This window comes from Aquarana catesbeiana, linkage group LG08, assembly GCF_042186555.1.
Source record: "Aquarana catesbeiana isolate 2022-GZ linkage group LG08, ASM4218655v1, whole genome shotgun sequence".
NCBI classification, from domain to species: Eukaryota; Metazoa; Chordata; class Amphibia; order Anura; family Ranidae; genus Aquarana; species Aquarana catesbeiana.
The window spans coordinates 293,752,023-293,766,923 of NC_133331.1; the positions used below are offsets into that span (position 1 = coordinate 293,752,023).

Genomic DNA, 14,901 nt, shown 5'->3' on the forward strand with positions numbered 1-14,901 from the left:
AGTCTATAAATGAGTCTGTGATCTCAGAAGGAATACTTGTCCCTTGTATCTCACTTTATCTTTCAGGTTTTCCTGTAATATTGTTGTTCTTCATTCTTCTCTATATCAGGGCTCAGAATTTCAAGTCCTCAGCTACTAGCCAGACCTCAATGGTTACCGGCCACCAGTTGCCCCGCCCACCCCTACCCTGCCCCGCCCCTAATTCTAACCTCAGAAATTATCTCATCAAATGACACTTTAATGTTTTATACAGAATTAAGTTCTAAAAATTAATATTAACAAAAATTTATCTGTGTCCCTCAATGCAGCCCATGTCCCTCAATACAGCCCGTGTCCCTCAATACAGCCCGTGTCCACCAATACAGATCGTGTCCACCAATACAGCCCGTGTCCACCAATACAGATCGTGTCCACCAATACAGCCCGTGTCCACCAATACAGCCCGTGTCCTCCAATACAGCCCGTGTCCCTCAATACAGCCCGTGTCCCTCAATACAGCCCGTGTCCCTCAATACAGCCCGTGTCCCTCAATACAGCCCGTGTCCACCAATACAGCCCGTGTCCCTCAATACAGCCCGTGTCCACCAATACAGATCGTGTCCACCAATACAGCCCGTGTCCCTCAATACAGCCCGTGTCCCTCAATACAGCCCGTGTCCCTCAATACAGCCCGTGTCCCTCAATACAGCCCGTGTCCACCAATACAGCCCGTGTCCACCAATACAGCCCGTGTCCCTCAATACAGCCCGTGTCCCTCAATACAGCCCGTGTCCACCAATACAGCCCGTGTCCACCAATACAGCCCGTGTCCACCAATACAGCCCGTGTCCCTCAATACAGCCCGTGTCCCTCAATACAGCCCGTGTCCACCAATACAGCCCGTGTCCACCAATACAGCCCGTGTCCACCAATACAGCCCGTGTCCCTCAATACAGCCCGTGTCCCTCAATGCAGCCCATGTCCCTCAATGCAGCCCATGTCCCTCAATACAGCCTGTGTCCCTCAATGCAGCCCGTGTCCCTCAATGCAGCCCGTGTCCCTCAATGCAGCCCGTGTCCACCAATGCAGCCCGTGTCCCTCAATGCAGCCCGTGTCCCTCAATGCAGCCCGTGTCCCTCAATGCAGCCCGTGTCCCTCAATGCAGCCCATGTCCCTCAATGCAGCCCGTGTCCCTCAATACAGCCTGTGTCCCTCAATGCAGCCCGTGTCCCTCAATGCAGCCCGTGTCCCTCAATGCAGCCCGTGTCCCTCAATGCAGCCCGTGTCCCTCAATGCAGCCCGTGTCCCTCAATGCAGCCCGTGTCCCTCAATGCAGCCCGTGTCCCTCAATACAGCCCGTGTCCACCAATACAGCCCGTGTCCCTCAATACAGCCCGTGTCCCTCAATACAGCCCGTGTCCACCAATACAGCCCGTGTCCCTCAATACAGCCCGTGTCCACCAATACAGCCCGTGTCCCTCAATACAGCCCGTGTCCACCAATACAGCCCGTGTCCCTCAATACAGCCCGTGTCCCTCAATACAGCCCGTGTCCACCAATACAGCCCGTGTCCTCCAATACAGCCCGTGTCCACCAATACAGCCCGTGTCCCTCAATACAGCCCGTGTCCACCAATACAGCTCGTGTCCACCAATACAGCCCGTGTCCCTCAATACAGCCCGTGTCCCTCAATACAGCCCGTGTCCCTCAATACAGCCCGTGTCCCTCAATACAGCCCGTGTCCCTCAATACAGCCCGTGTCCACCAATACAGCCCGTGTCCACCAATACAGCCCGTGTCCACCAATACAGCCCGTGTCCCTCAATACAGCCCGTGTCCCTCAATACAGCCCGTGTCCACCAATACAGCCCGTGTCCACCAATACAGCCCGTGTCCACCAATACAGCCCGTGTCCACCAATACAGCCCGTGTCCACCAATACAGCCCGTGTCCCTCAATACAGCCCGTGTCCCTCAATACAGCCCGTGTCCATCAATACAGCCCGTGTCCCTCAATACAGCCCGTGTCCCTCAATACAGCCCGTGTCCCTCAATACAGCCCGTGTCCCTCAATGCAGCCCGTGTCCACCAATACAGCCCGTGTCCACCAATACAGCCCGTGTCCCTCAATACAGCCCGTGTCCCTCAATGCAGCCCGTGTCCCTCAATGCAGCCCGTGTCCCTCAATGCAGCCCGTGTCCACCAATGCAGCCCATGTCCCTCAATGCAGCCCGTGTCCCTCAATGCAGCCCGTGTCCCTCAATGCAGCCCGTGTCCCTCAATGCAGCCCGTGTCCCTCAATACAGCCTGTGTCCCTCAATGCAGCCCGTGTCCCTCAATACAGCCCGTGTCCCTCAATGCAGCCCGTGTCCCTCAATGCAGCCCGTGTCCCTCAATGCAGCCCGTGTCCACCAATGCAGCCCATGTCCCTCAATGCAGCCCGTGTCCCTCAATGCAGCCCGTGTCCCTCAATGCAGCCCGTGTCCCTCAATACAGCCTGTGTCCCTCAATGCAGCCCATGTCCCTCAATGCAGCCCGTGTCCCTCAATGCAGCCCGTGTCCCTCAATGCAGCCCGTGTCCCTCAATGCAGCCCGTGTCCCTCAATGCAGCCCGTGTCCCTCAATACAGCCCGTGTCCCTCAATGCAGCCCGTGTCCCTCAATGCAGCCCGTGTCCACCAATACAGCTCGTGTCCCTCAATGCAGCCCGTGTCCCTCAATGCAGCCCGTGTCCCTCAATGCAGCCCGTGTCCCTCAATGCAGCCCGTGTCCACCAATACAGCTCGTGTCCCTCAATGCAGCCCGTGTCCCTCAATGCAGCCCGTGTCCCTCAATGCAGCCCGTGTCCCTCAATGCAGCCCGTGTCCCTCAATGCAGCCCGTGTCCCTCAATGCAGCCCGTGTCCCTCAATACAGCCCGTGTCCACCAATACAGCTCGTGTCCCTCAATGCAGCCCGTGTCCCTCAATGCAGCCCGTGTCCCTCAATACAGCCCGTGTCCCTCAATGCAGCCCGTGTCCCTCAATGCAGCCCGTGTCCCTCAATGCAGCCCGTGTCCCTCAATGCAGCCCGTGTCCCTCAATGCAGCCCGTGTCCCTCAATACAGCCCGTGTCCACCAATACAGCTCGTGTCCCTCAATGCAGCCCGTGTCCCTCAATGCAGCCCGTGTCCCTCAATACAGCCCGTGTCCCTCAATGCAGCCCGTGTCCCTCAATGCAGCCCGTGTCCCTCAATGCAGCCCGTGTCCCTCAATACAGCCCGTGTCCCTCAATGCAGCCCGTGTCCCTCAATGCAGCCCGTGTCCCTCAATGCAGCCCGTGTCCCTCAATGCAGCCCGTGTCCCTCAATACAGCCCGTGTCCACCAATGCAGCCCGTGTCCACCAATGCAGCCCGTGTCCACCAATGCAGCCCGTGTCCCTCAATGCAGCCCATGTCCCCAGCCTACCTGTGTAGGGGAAGAGAGAGGAGAGCCGTCCTCCGCATGATCAGAGCGCTGGTAACATAACAGCTTTCATTTCATTAGCTGTGTGTCCCCCGCCGTGCCCCGTCACATACAGCCCCTCCCCCCCCCCTGTCCAGGGAACTTTGACAGACAGATCACTCGTCCCAGGATTGGATGGTTGATCTGTCTATCAAAGTTCCCTGGACAAAGAGGAGGGGCTGTATGTGACGGGGCACGGCGGGGAACACACAGGTAATGAAATGAAAGCTGTTATGTTACCGGCGCTCTGATCATGCGGGGACGGCTCTCCTCTCTTCTCCTCTGATCTCTGGGAGAACGGCTCCAATACAACCCGCCTGCCGGGGGTGCTCCCCTCCCCCCCCCCCCCGCTCCCCAGGCAGCCCACATCCGCCAGCCCTCAAAATCCAGCCACAAAATGTGAGCGGGCGAGTGGAATTTTTCAGGGCTGCTCTGTGGACATTTCCTTCTTTTATTCCTTAGAAAACATTTATAATCCAATTACTCTCCATTTAAATCTTATCACTGAACATGGAGAGAATGTCTGCCAAGGACAGATCTGATATGTCCAATGGTTCTGACTCCGGGTCACATCTCACCTTCCCATTATACTCTATGGACATTCCTTTCTATCATTTATCTGTCATTCCATAGAAAACAAATGTGATCCCAAATAATCTCAATCTGACAATCCGCTACTCTACTCTGAGGAAGAACTATGGGGGAGGGGAAATCCCCATGTCTCCAAGATCTGTACAAATGAGTTCATATTTTACCTCCCATTATACTCTATGGACATTCCCTTCTGTCATTCACCTTTGTTATGCCATAAAAAACAATAATAATCCCACCTAATCTCATATTAATCGATCAATGTGATGAAGGAATCCGATCGATGTGATCAGCAAAAATCATGTCCTTCACCTTCATAATGTGATTGTCATTCCAGCCGTACAATCAGTATGAAGTCTGAACGTTATCACAATGTGATCTGTACAACAATGACATGAGATGTGATCCGAGCCTGAGAACCGATCGTATACCGACCTACTGGAACCCCCCTAAACCCTGAACCCCCCTCCATAATCCAACCCCCCTAAACCCTGAACCCCCCCTCCATAACCCAACCCCCCCCTCCAGAACCCAACCCCCCTTAACCCTGAACCCCCCCTCCACAACCCAACCCCCCCTCCATAACCCAACCCCCCAAACCCTGAACCCCCCCTCCACAACCCAACCCCCCCTCCACAACCCCCCCCCCAAACCCTGAACACCCCCTCCAGAACCCAACCCCCCTTAACCCTGAACCCCCCCTCCACAACCCAACCCCCCCTCCAGAACCCAACCCCCCCTCCATAACCCAACCCCCCTTAACCCTGAACCCCCCCTCCACAACCCAACCCCCCCTCCAGAACCCAACCCCCCCTCCATAACCCAACCCCCCTAAACCCTGAACCCCCCCTCCATAACCCAACCCCCCAAACCCTGAACCCCCCCTCCACAACCCAACCCCCCCTCCACAACCCCCCCCAAACCCTGAACACCCCCTCCAGAACCCAACCCCCCTTAACCCTGAACCCCCCCTCCACAACCCAACCCCCCTCCATAACCCAACCCCCCTTAACCCTGAACCCCCCCTCCACAATCCAACCCCCCCCTCCAGAACCCAACCCCCTAAACCCTGAACCCCCCCTCCATAACCCAACCCCCCTCCATAACCCAACCCCCCTTAACCCTGAACCCCCCCTCCACAATCCAACCCCCCCCTCCAGAACCCAACCCCCTAAACCCTGAACCCCCCCTCCATAACCCAACCCCCCTTAACCCTGAACCCCCCTCCACAACCCAACCCCCCCCTCCAGAACCCAACCCCCCTAAACCCTGAACCCCCCTCCACAACCCAACCCCCCCTCCAGAACCCAACCCCCCTAAACCCTGAACCCCCCTCCATAACCCAACCCCCCTAAACCCTGAACCCCCCCTCCATAACCCAACCCCCCAAACCCTGAACCCCCCCTCCACAACCCAACCCCCCCTCCACAACCCCCCCCAAACCCTGAACACCCCCTCCAGAACCCAACCCCCCTTAACCCTGAACCCCCCCTCCACAACCCAACCCCCCCCTCCAGAACCCAACCCCCCCTCCATAACCCAACCCCCCTTAACCCTGAACCCCCCCTCCACAACCCAACCCCCCCTCCAGAACCCAACCCCCCCTCCATAACCCAACCCCCCTAAACCCTGAACCCCCCCTCCATAACCCAACCCCCCAAACCCTGAACCCCCCTCCACAACCCAACCCCCCCTCCACAACCCCCCCCAAACCCTGAACACCCCCTCCAGAACCCAACCCCCCTTAACCCTGAACCCCCCCTCCACAACCCAACCCCCCCTCCATAACCCAACCCCCCTTAACCCTGAACCCCCCCTCCACAACCCAACCCCCCCCTCCAGAACCCAACCCCTCCTCCATAACCCAACCCCCCTAAACCCTGAACCCCCCCTCCATAACCCAACCCCCCAAACCCTGAACCCCCCCTCCACAACCCCCCCAAACCCTGAACACCCCCTCCAGAACCCAACCCCCCTTAACCCTGAACCCCCCCTCCACAACCCAACCCCCCCCTCCATAACCCAACCCCCCTAAACCCTGAACCCCCCCTCCACAACCCAACACCCCCAGCCCGGAACCCCCTAAACCCGGAACCCCCCCCCCCTCCAAAACCCCCTGAGCCCTGAACCCCCCTCCACAACCCCCCCAAACCTGAACCCCCCTCCAGAACCCTGAACCCCCCTCCAGAACCCTGAACCCCCCTCCACAACCCCCCCTGAGCCCTGAATCCCCCCCGAAACCCCCCCTCCAGAACCACCCCAACAGCACATAACTCCCCCCAGAGTGACCAGATTCCTTCTCATACACCCGTCATGCAGAACGACAAAACCTGAAGATGTCAGGAGGAGATCGATGTAGTAACAATATGATGTCAGCGATTGTGTTCCCCTCCCCCCCACCAGATCACACCGCTCAGCATTCTCAGCCATTGGCTGGCAGCACAGATCACATATCGATCTTCTTCAGGTCATGACCTTTCCACAGAAGCCTCATCCCTAAAACCCTGGCCAGTGGTTGTAGGTGGGGGGGGTCTGCAGATGGGGGGGATGGGCTATTGGAATTTTTAACCTGTTCCCACCCAGCAGCCAATAGAGTGAGCCTTACGATCATACGGATCACCGGGTGATCGATGTCACTTATCACACCCTCCCATCTATGGAAGGGGGAACTCAATCCCAACTAAAGATAGGACCGCCTCAGTCATGTGACAGCCAATCACAGAGTGCTCCCATGATCACCAATCCTTCCCCCCACCCCCCAGGCATGATCAATCTTTAAAGGAGTGGGGGTGGGGGGGAATCATTAAAAATAAGGGACCCCCAGATACCCCCCCATGTCAATGAGTGAGGAGCACAAAATGTGATTATTCCATTCACATAGTACCGTCTGTAATCAGGAAAATACCACATTACAGCCACTAGATGGAGCTGATGATCCCAGGAAATCCACATCAGACACTTTACAGCCACTAGATGGAGCTGACGATCCCAGGAAATCCACATCAGACACTTTACGGCCACTAGATGGAGCTGACGATCCCAGGAAATCCACATCAGACACTTTACAGCCACTAAATGGAGCTGAAGATCCCAGGAAATCCACATCAGACACTTTATGGCCACTAGATGGAGCTGACGATCCCAGGAAATCCACATCAGACACTTTACAGCCACTAGATGGAGCTGACGATCCCAGGAAATCCACATCAGACACTTTACAGCCACTAAATGGAGCTGAAGATCCCAGGAAATCCACATCAGACACTTTATGGCCACTAGATGGAGCTGACGATCCCAGGAAATCCACATCAGACACTTTATGGCCACTAGATGGAGCTGACGATCCCAGGAAATCCACATCAGACACTTTACAGCCACTAGATGGAGCTGACGATCCCAGGAAATCCACATCAGACACTTTACAGCCACTAGATGGAGCTGCCGATCCCAGGAAATCCACATCAGACACTTTACAGCCACTAGATGGAGCTGACGATCCCAGGAAATCCACATCAGACACTTTACAGCCACTAGATGGAGCTGACGATCCCAGGAAATCCACATCAGACACTTTACAGCCACTAGATGGAGCTGACGATCCCAGGAAATCCACATCAGACACTTTATGGGGATTGTTGGCTCTGCAGATCCTCAGATGGTCTCCTAGAATTCAGATCCTCCTCCTTCTTCATGGAAGTTGAAGTGCAATTAAAGACAAAGCTTTTATTTTTTGATAGAGTAAGGAAGGGTTAGACCTCCTATGAAGTGTACATCCCATTGGGGAAATTTCCCGTCACTTCCTGTCCCAGAAATAGGAAATGGAAGGAAACTTCTCCAGAGTGGATGGAATTTCCGTCTTCTAGAGTCATCCCATGGAGAAGGTTGAAGTATTTTCCCTCACCTCTTGTTCTGGTGACCCCTCCATTTTTGGGGGATATTCTCTCACTTTTTCTACTGGTGACCAGAGAGAAGGTGAATCTCCTTGGCAGACACCCATAACACCAGGACGGGGGTCTAACCCCTCACCACTGACCCAGGAATTGGTGTACCGCTCACCTTCCATCCATCAGAAGACGATTCATTGGGCGGTTGTGGTCTTCATGGAAGGTTTTCAGCTGAGAGTTGGTTGTTCTCATTGACCATGTGATGTGGGCGGGCATCCCCCCCCGGTATGTGGGTTGTGGAAGGAAGAGTTCCCACATGGGTGACAGACAAACTCCATGTAGACAGAGCTGTGGTGGAAATGCAATTCATTGTCTCTAATTTTCCTTCTCATTCAGCAATGAGTGGCGTGTGACCACCAAAGATCTGACCAACATGGAGGACACCATCACCGAGAAGATACTGGACCTCACCCTGGAGATCATCTACCTGCTGACCGGAGAGGTGAGGTGGATTCTGGGAGGTCACATGACATAACTCTTATCTCTATTAATAAAACACAGACCTGACCGGAGAGGTGAGGAGGATTCTGGGAGGTCACATGACATCACTCTTATCTCTATTAATAAAACACAGACCTGACCGGAGAGGTGAGGAGGATTCTGGGAGGTCACATGACATCACTCTTATCTCTATTAATAAAACACAGACCTGACCGGAGAGGTGAGGAGGATTCTGGGAGGTCACATGACATCACTCTTATCTCTATTAATATAACACAGACCTGACCGGAGAGGTGAGGAGGATTCTGGGAGGTCACATGACATCACTCTTATCTCTATTAATAAAACACAGACCTGACCGGAGAGGTGAGGAGGATTCTGGGAGGTCACATGACATCACTCTTATCTCTATTAATAAAACACAGACCTGACCGGAGAGGTGAGGAGGATTCTGGGAGGTCACATGACATCACTCTTATCTCTATTAATAAAACACAGACCTGACCGGAGAGGTGAGGAGGATTCTGGGAGGTCACATGACATCACTCTTATCTCTATTAATAAAACACAGACCTGACCGGAGAGGTGAGGAGGATTCTGGGAGGTCACATGACATCACTCTTATCTCTATTAATAAAACACAGACCTGACCGGAGAGGTGAGGAGGATTCTGGGAGGTCACATGACATCACTCTTATCTCTATTAATATAACACAGACCTGACCGGAGAGGTGAGGAGGATTCTGGGAGGTCACATGACATCACTCTTATCTCTATTAATAAAACACAGACCTGACCGGAGAGGTGAGGAGGATTCTGGGAGGTCACATGACATCGCTCTTATCTCTATTAATAAAACACAGACCTGACCGGAGAGGTGAGGAGGATTCTGGGAGGTCACGTGACATCACTCTTATCTCTATTAATAAAACACAGACCTGACCGGAGAGGTGAGGAGGATTCTGGGAGGTCACATGACATCACTCTTATCTCTATTAATAAAACACAGACCTGACCGGAGAGGTGAGGGGGATTCTGGGAGGTCACATGACATCACTCTTATCTCTATTAATAAAACACAGACCTGACCGGAGAGGTGAGGAGGATTCTGGGAGGTCACATGACATCACTCTTATCTCTATTAATAACACACAGACCTGACCGGAGAGGTGAGGAGGATTCTGGGAGGTCACATGACATCACTCTTGTCTAGTCTGGTCAGTAGACCATGTTCTTATTGTAGACATTTAGATGATGTCAGATGATTGATGTCGGTTTATCTTTCTCCTGATCTGTAGAATTATGTTGTAGTGAAGAAGTCTAGTGGGGAGCCAATCTCAGGAGGATGGAGCAGGACCCAGAGCCCCACCATGGTGCCTCCCCCTCCTTCTCCCATACCTGAGAGGAACAAAGAGCAGAAGATCCTGGAACTGACCACCATGATGGTCCATCTTCTGACAGGAGAGGTGAGGAGGATTCTGGGAATTCTGGGACATTATCCAGTAACAGACAAGGGATGTGTCTGGATGGTGACTGTATCATTGTGTGTGTCAGGTTCCTATAAGGTGTCAGGATATCATTGTCTGTCTCTCTACAGGGAGGTCTGGAAGGAGATGTGATGGATGATCGTCAGTCCCTCTCGTCTTGGGGTAAGGGTATCTCTGTACAAACATGGAACATTATCACCCTTTATATACATGTCATGAACATACACAAAGGTCTCATTGATTAGGGGAAGGTGACTGTATGGTGAGAAGAGCCGGGTGGAAATGGAAATTTCTGGTGGTGGTATCTAACCCACTTTGGTTGTGTCGGCCTTCTTGGGAGATGAAATCAAATTTGAAGGCCAAACCTCTCCAACTGTAAGTCCTTAATCCACAAGGTGCCAGAAAAGTCAAGTTCAGCCTTTGCTCCAGTAGTCATGAAGGTCTCTTAGTTGGTCAGACAACTCAACACTCATCCAAGAAGCTTCTTCGGCTCTAATTTAGATCTTTAGATCTGAGGAAGACGATTGGATGAGTGGAGAAACATCTTCGTCATTACAGAACAAGTTCTTAATGAATGTCACCGACTACGACTAGCTATAACAGGGCTCAAAATTTCAAGTCCTGAGCTACTAGCCAAGCCTTAAGGGTAACTCGCCACCAGTTGCCACACCCAACCCCTACCCTGCCCCGCCCCTAAACACCCTCTCATAAATAATCTCATGAAATGACTCTTTCTGCATATGTTTTATGAAAAATTACGTTACAAAAATAAATATTAACAACAGCTACAACAACAACATTTTAAGGTAAAGCATATCAGTGCCGCCTCATCAGTGGCCAACAGTGCAGCCTCATCAGTGGCCATCAGTGCAGCCTCATAAGCGGCCATCAGTCCTGCCTCATCAGCAGGCATCAGTGCAGCCTCATCAGTGCTGCCTCATAAGTGGCCATCAGTGCTGCCTCATAAGTGGCCATCAGTGCTGCCTCATAAGTGGCCATCAGTGCTGCCTCATAAGTGGCCATCAGTGTAGCCTCATCAGTTGCCATCAGTGCAGCCTCATTAGTGCTGCCTCATAAGTGGCCATCAGTGCAGCCTCATCAATTGCCATCAGTGCTGCCTCATCAGTGGCCATCAATGTAGTCTATCACTGCATGGGGATCACGGGGAGGAATCGGGAGGAGAGCCGGTTGGATCACACAGAGCGGGGATCTCCTGCTGTGACACAGCTTGGATCAACGCCGGCCGTTGTAACAAAGTCCCACCTCCTGGACCGGCTCCTATGATAGACAGCACACTGATTAAAATTCCTGGGATTGGTCCAGTGTGCTGTCCATCATAGGAGCCATTCTAGGAGGTGGGACTTTGTTACAGCGGCCGGCTTTTAGATCCAAGCTGTGTCACAGCAGGAGATCCCCGCTCTGTGTGATCCGGCCGGCTCTCCTTCCGACAGTTTCCTGGCTGATTGCTTCTGGCAGAAGCGGTGCAGCCTTTATTACAGGGCATCAGAGCGACCCATCAGATGTCCACCCTGACCCCCCCTCCCGGCCAAGTCCACCCCTGCTCCACACTTGCCCTCCGCTTGTTTTCACTTGCCTAATGTGAGCAGGCGAGTGGAAATTTTGAGGGCTGATCTATCCCATGACCTGGATACATGAGAACCTTCTCGTAGACCTTGAAAATGTTCCTCCTCATTCACCCAACTATCTCATTCCTGCAGATCCTCCTGAAGAAGCAACACCTGATGAGCGATCTCCATTCTGTAAAGAAGAGCCCTTGGAAGAATGGATCCCTCTCCACGCTGGCCTCCCTCCCCCCACAGACCGCACCCAGCATGTATCTGTTGGTATCAAGGAGGAACCAGACTCATGTCAAGGTGAACCGGTAATAAATCCTATTATGGAGGGTCCTCTCTTATCTGAAGAGAAAAGTCTTCTACACAGCAAGGTCTCGAAGGCTGGAGATCTCCTACACCTCCATGTCTTTACACACCATCCACCTACTCAGGTTAAGGAGGAACTCTTAGTTTCTGATGAAGGACCTCTAGAAGAACCTGATGTTCCCACACAATGTCCATCGGCTCTTGTTTCTCAGGAGGCCTTATTGGAAGAAGAATTCACGGAAGGAGACGTGGTTTGCTTCAAGTGGAACGTTGTTGGTCCAAAAAGAAAGCCGAGGCAGATCCTCCCGAAACCCGGTCACAGAGCGGTGAAAGGAAAGCAGTTTTCCTGCACCGAGTGCGGGAAGTGTTTGCGGAGTAATGCAGATCTTATTCAGCACAACCGGGTTCACTCGGGGGAGAAACCTTTCCAATGCTCGGAGTGCGGGAAACTTTTTAGCAAACAATCCAGCCTCTCCATACACCACAGGATCCACACGGGCCAGAAGCCGTATTCATGCTCCGTGTGCGGGAAGTGCTTCACCAGCAGGTCCGAGCTGACCAAACACAGCAGGTCCCACACCGGACTCAAGCCGTACACGTGCCCCGAGTGTGGGAAATTCTTCACCTGCAGCTCCAACCTCTTCCGCCACAAGAAGATCCATACGGGTGAGAAGCAGTTCATCTGCTCCGAGTGCGGGAAGAGCTTCCTGACCCGCTCACAGATGGTCATCCATCAGAGGGTCCACACCGGGGAGAAGCCGTACCCATGTTCTGAATGCACCAAGTGCTTCGTCAGCAGCTCCGACCTGGCCAAGCACCAGAGGAGCCACACTGGACTGAAGCCGCACATCTGCAACGAATGCGGCAAAAGTTACGTCAGCCGCTCCGTCCTCACCCGGCACCAGAAGATTCACCGGCTGGAGAAATGCTTCTTCTGTGCCGAGTGTGGGATGGGTTTTGTGAGGATGGGGAAGTTCTTGTCCCACGTCAAAGCCCACCACCGGCCTCGGACTTCCTCCAGGACTCCAAAATGAAAGCGACCACGAGATGTCGGACCTCAGAAATCTCATATCTGGTGACTTTTAGAAGAGTTCTTTGAAGTCTCTGAAATCTCATATCTGGTGACTTTTAGAAGAGTTCTTCCAAGTGTCCGAAATCTCATGTCTGGTGACTTTTAGAAGAGTTCTTCCAAGTCTCCGAAATCTCACATCTGGTGACTTTTAGAAGAGTTCTTCCAAGTGTCCAAAATCTCACATCTGGTGACTTTTAGAAGAGTTCTTCCAAGTCTCTGAAATCTCATATCTGGTGACTTTTAGAAGAGTTCTTCCAAGTGTCCGAAATCTCATATCTGGTGACTTTTAGAAGAGTTCTTCCAAGTCTCTGAAATCTCATATCTGGTGACTTTTAGAAGAGTTCTTCCAAGTCCCCGAACCCATTAAACACCAGTTTTGTTTGAAGGCACTTTGGTTTTTGGAGCTCCAGTCCACCTCACTTCCTGGTAGTCTGGGGACCTGGGAACCCCCCAGCCTATGATGAGGGAGGAGTGTTCTTGGACACACCCACTATCCTCGCTATCCCTCACACACAGAATATATCGAAGAAGTGTTGTTTTTTTTTTTTTTACAGTCACCAATCAGATTCTTGAAGTTTGAATCTGATTGGTGGCTCATCATGCCGGGATCAGAATGGAGAACTGACCACCCACCATGTGAGGTGCTCTCTGGACTTTGGCTGCAGTGCAATATGCAGAATAAAAATTAAAGGGCGTGTAACCCCCAACAATGAGCATCTTTTGTTTGATCCCTTTTCTGTTTGTTAAATATACCATTGAAGACCTTTTGTTATATGTGTTCAATAAGGATGATCCTGCCAGAAACCTTGTGAGCTGAGAACTTCCTGTGCTCTCTGCGTCTCTCCCAGTTATCACTGAGGACTTCGGTAGAGGGGGGTGGGGTAGGTGTTCTGTAGTCCTGCCTTAGGATGACAACCCTGCTTCTCCATAAATACAGTGAGGTAAGTAGGCGTTGTCACCCCGGGACAGGAAGTGTGTTTCTGGCAGGATCACCAGGTGATGGTAAAGGGAACAGCCTGAAAAAAGAAAATGAATGCAGCCGCCACATCCAAAGCAGCAATAAATCACATTGTATGTGGGCCTTGAAAGCATCCGGGTGACCTCTGTGGTCTTAGGGGTCAATGATCCCTACATATACGATCCCTACATAGACCTACTGATATGACCCCAGATCTTGAGACACCCCTAAATCTTGTGGAAAGTCTTCCCAGCCATGGGGGTGGGGGGGGCAGCTCCATATTGGGGGGGGGGCCATGGGGGGAAGAAAACTCAAAATCAATGGCCATGGGGGGCAGCATCTCCATATTAATGGGGGGGGGGCAGCTCCATATTAATGGCCATGGGGGGGGGACAGCTCCATATTAATGGGGGGAGAGCTCCATATTAATGGCCATGGGGGGGGGGCGGCAGCTCCATATTAATGGCCATGGGGGGGGGGGGGCGGCTCCATATTAATGGCCATGGGGGCGGGCAGCTCCATATTAATGGCCATGGGAGGGGTGGGCAGCTCCATATTATTGGCCGTGGGGGGGAGGGCAGCTCCATATTAATGGCCATGGGGGGGGCAGTTCCATATTAATGGCCATGGGGGGGGGCGGCAGCTCCATATTAATGGCCAGGGGGGGGCAGCTCCATATTAATGGCCATGGGGGGGCAGCTCCATATCAATGGCAATGGGGGGGGTCAGCTCCATATTAATAGCCATGGGGGGGAGGGCAGCTCCATATTACTGGCCATGAGGGGGGCAGCTCTATATTAATGGCCATGGGGGGGAGCTCCATATTAATGGCCATGGGGGGGGAGGGCAGCTCCATATTACTGGCTATGAGGGGGGCAGCTCCATATTAATGGCCATGGGGGGGAGCTCCATATTAATGGCCATGGGGGGGGCAGCTCCATATTAATTGCCATGGGGGGGGGGCAGCTCCATATTAATGGCCATGGGGGGGGGGGGGGGAGCAGCTCCATATTAATTGCCATGGGAGGGGGGGCAGCTCCCTAATAATGGCCATGGGGGAGGGCAGCTC

The 14,901-nt window shown here is 53.0% G+C and overlaps 2 protein-coding genes across 2 annotated transcripts in view; one reads left to right on the forward strand and one right to left on the reverse strand.

The window, feature by feature from the left end:
* Window positions 1-14,901, reverse strand: part of LOC141106804 (uncharacterized) — a 44,723-nt gene that overhangs the window by 9,024 nt on the left and 20,798 nt on the right. The window contains exon 9 of the mRNA XM_073597731.1: window positions 6,956-7,641. Coding sequence (XP_073453832.1) covers window positions 6,956-7,641 — 686 coding nt within the window. The remainder of the gene's footprint in view (window positions 1-6,955; window positions 7,642-14,901) is intronic.
* Window positions 9,815-13,587, forward strand: LOC141104888 (uncharacterized). Its single transcript, XM_073594677.1, has 4 exons — window positions 9,815-9,901; window positions 10,033-10,084; window positions 10,168-10,297; window positions 11,641-13,587. The coding sequence occupies exon 4, from the start codon at window positions 11,820-11,822 to the stop codon at window positions 12,834-12,836; it is 1,017 nt and encodes a 338-aa protein (XP_073450778.1). The 5' UTR covers window positions 9,815-9,901; window positions 10,033-10,084; window positions 10,168-10,297; window positions 11,641-11,819; the 3' UTR covers window positions 12,837-13,587.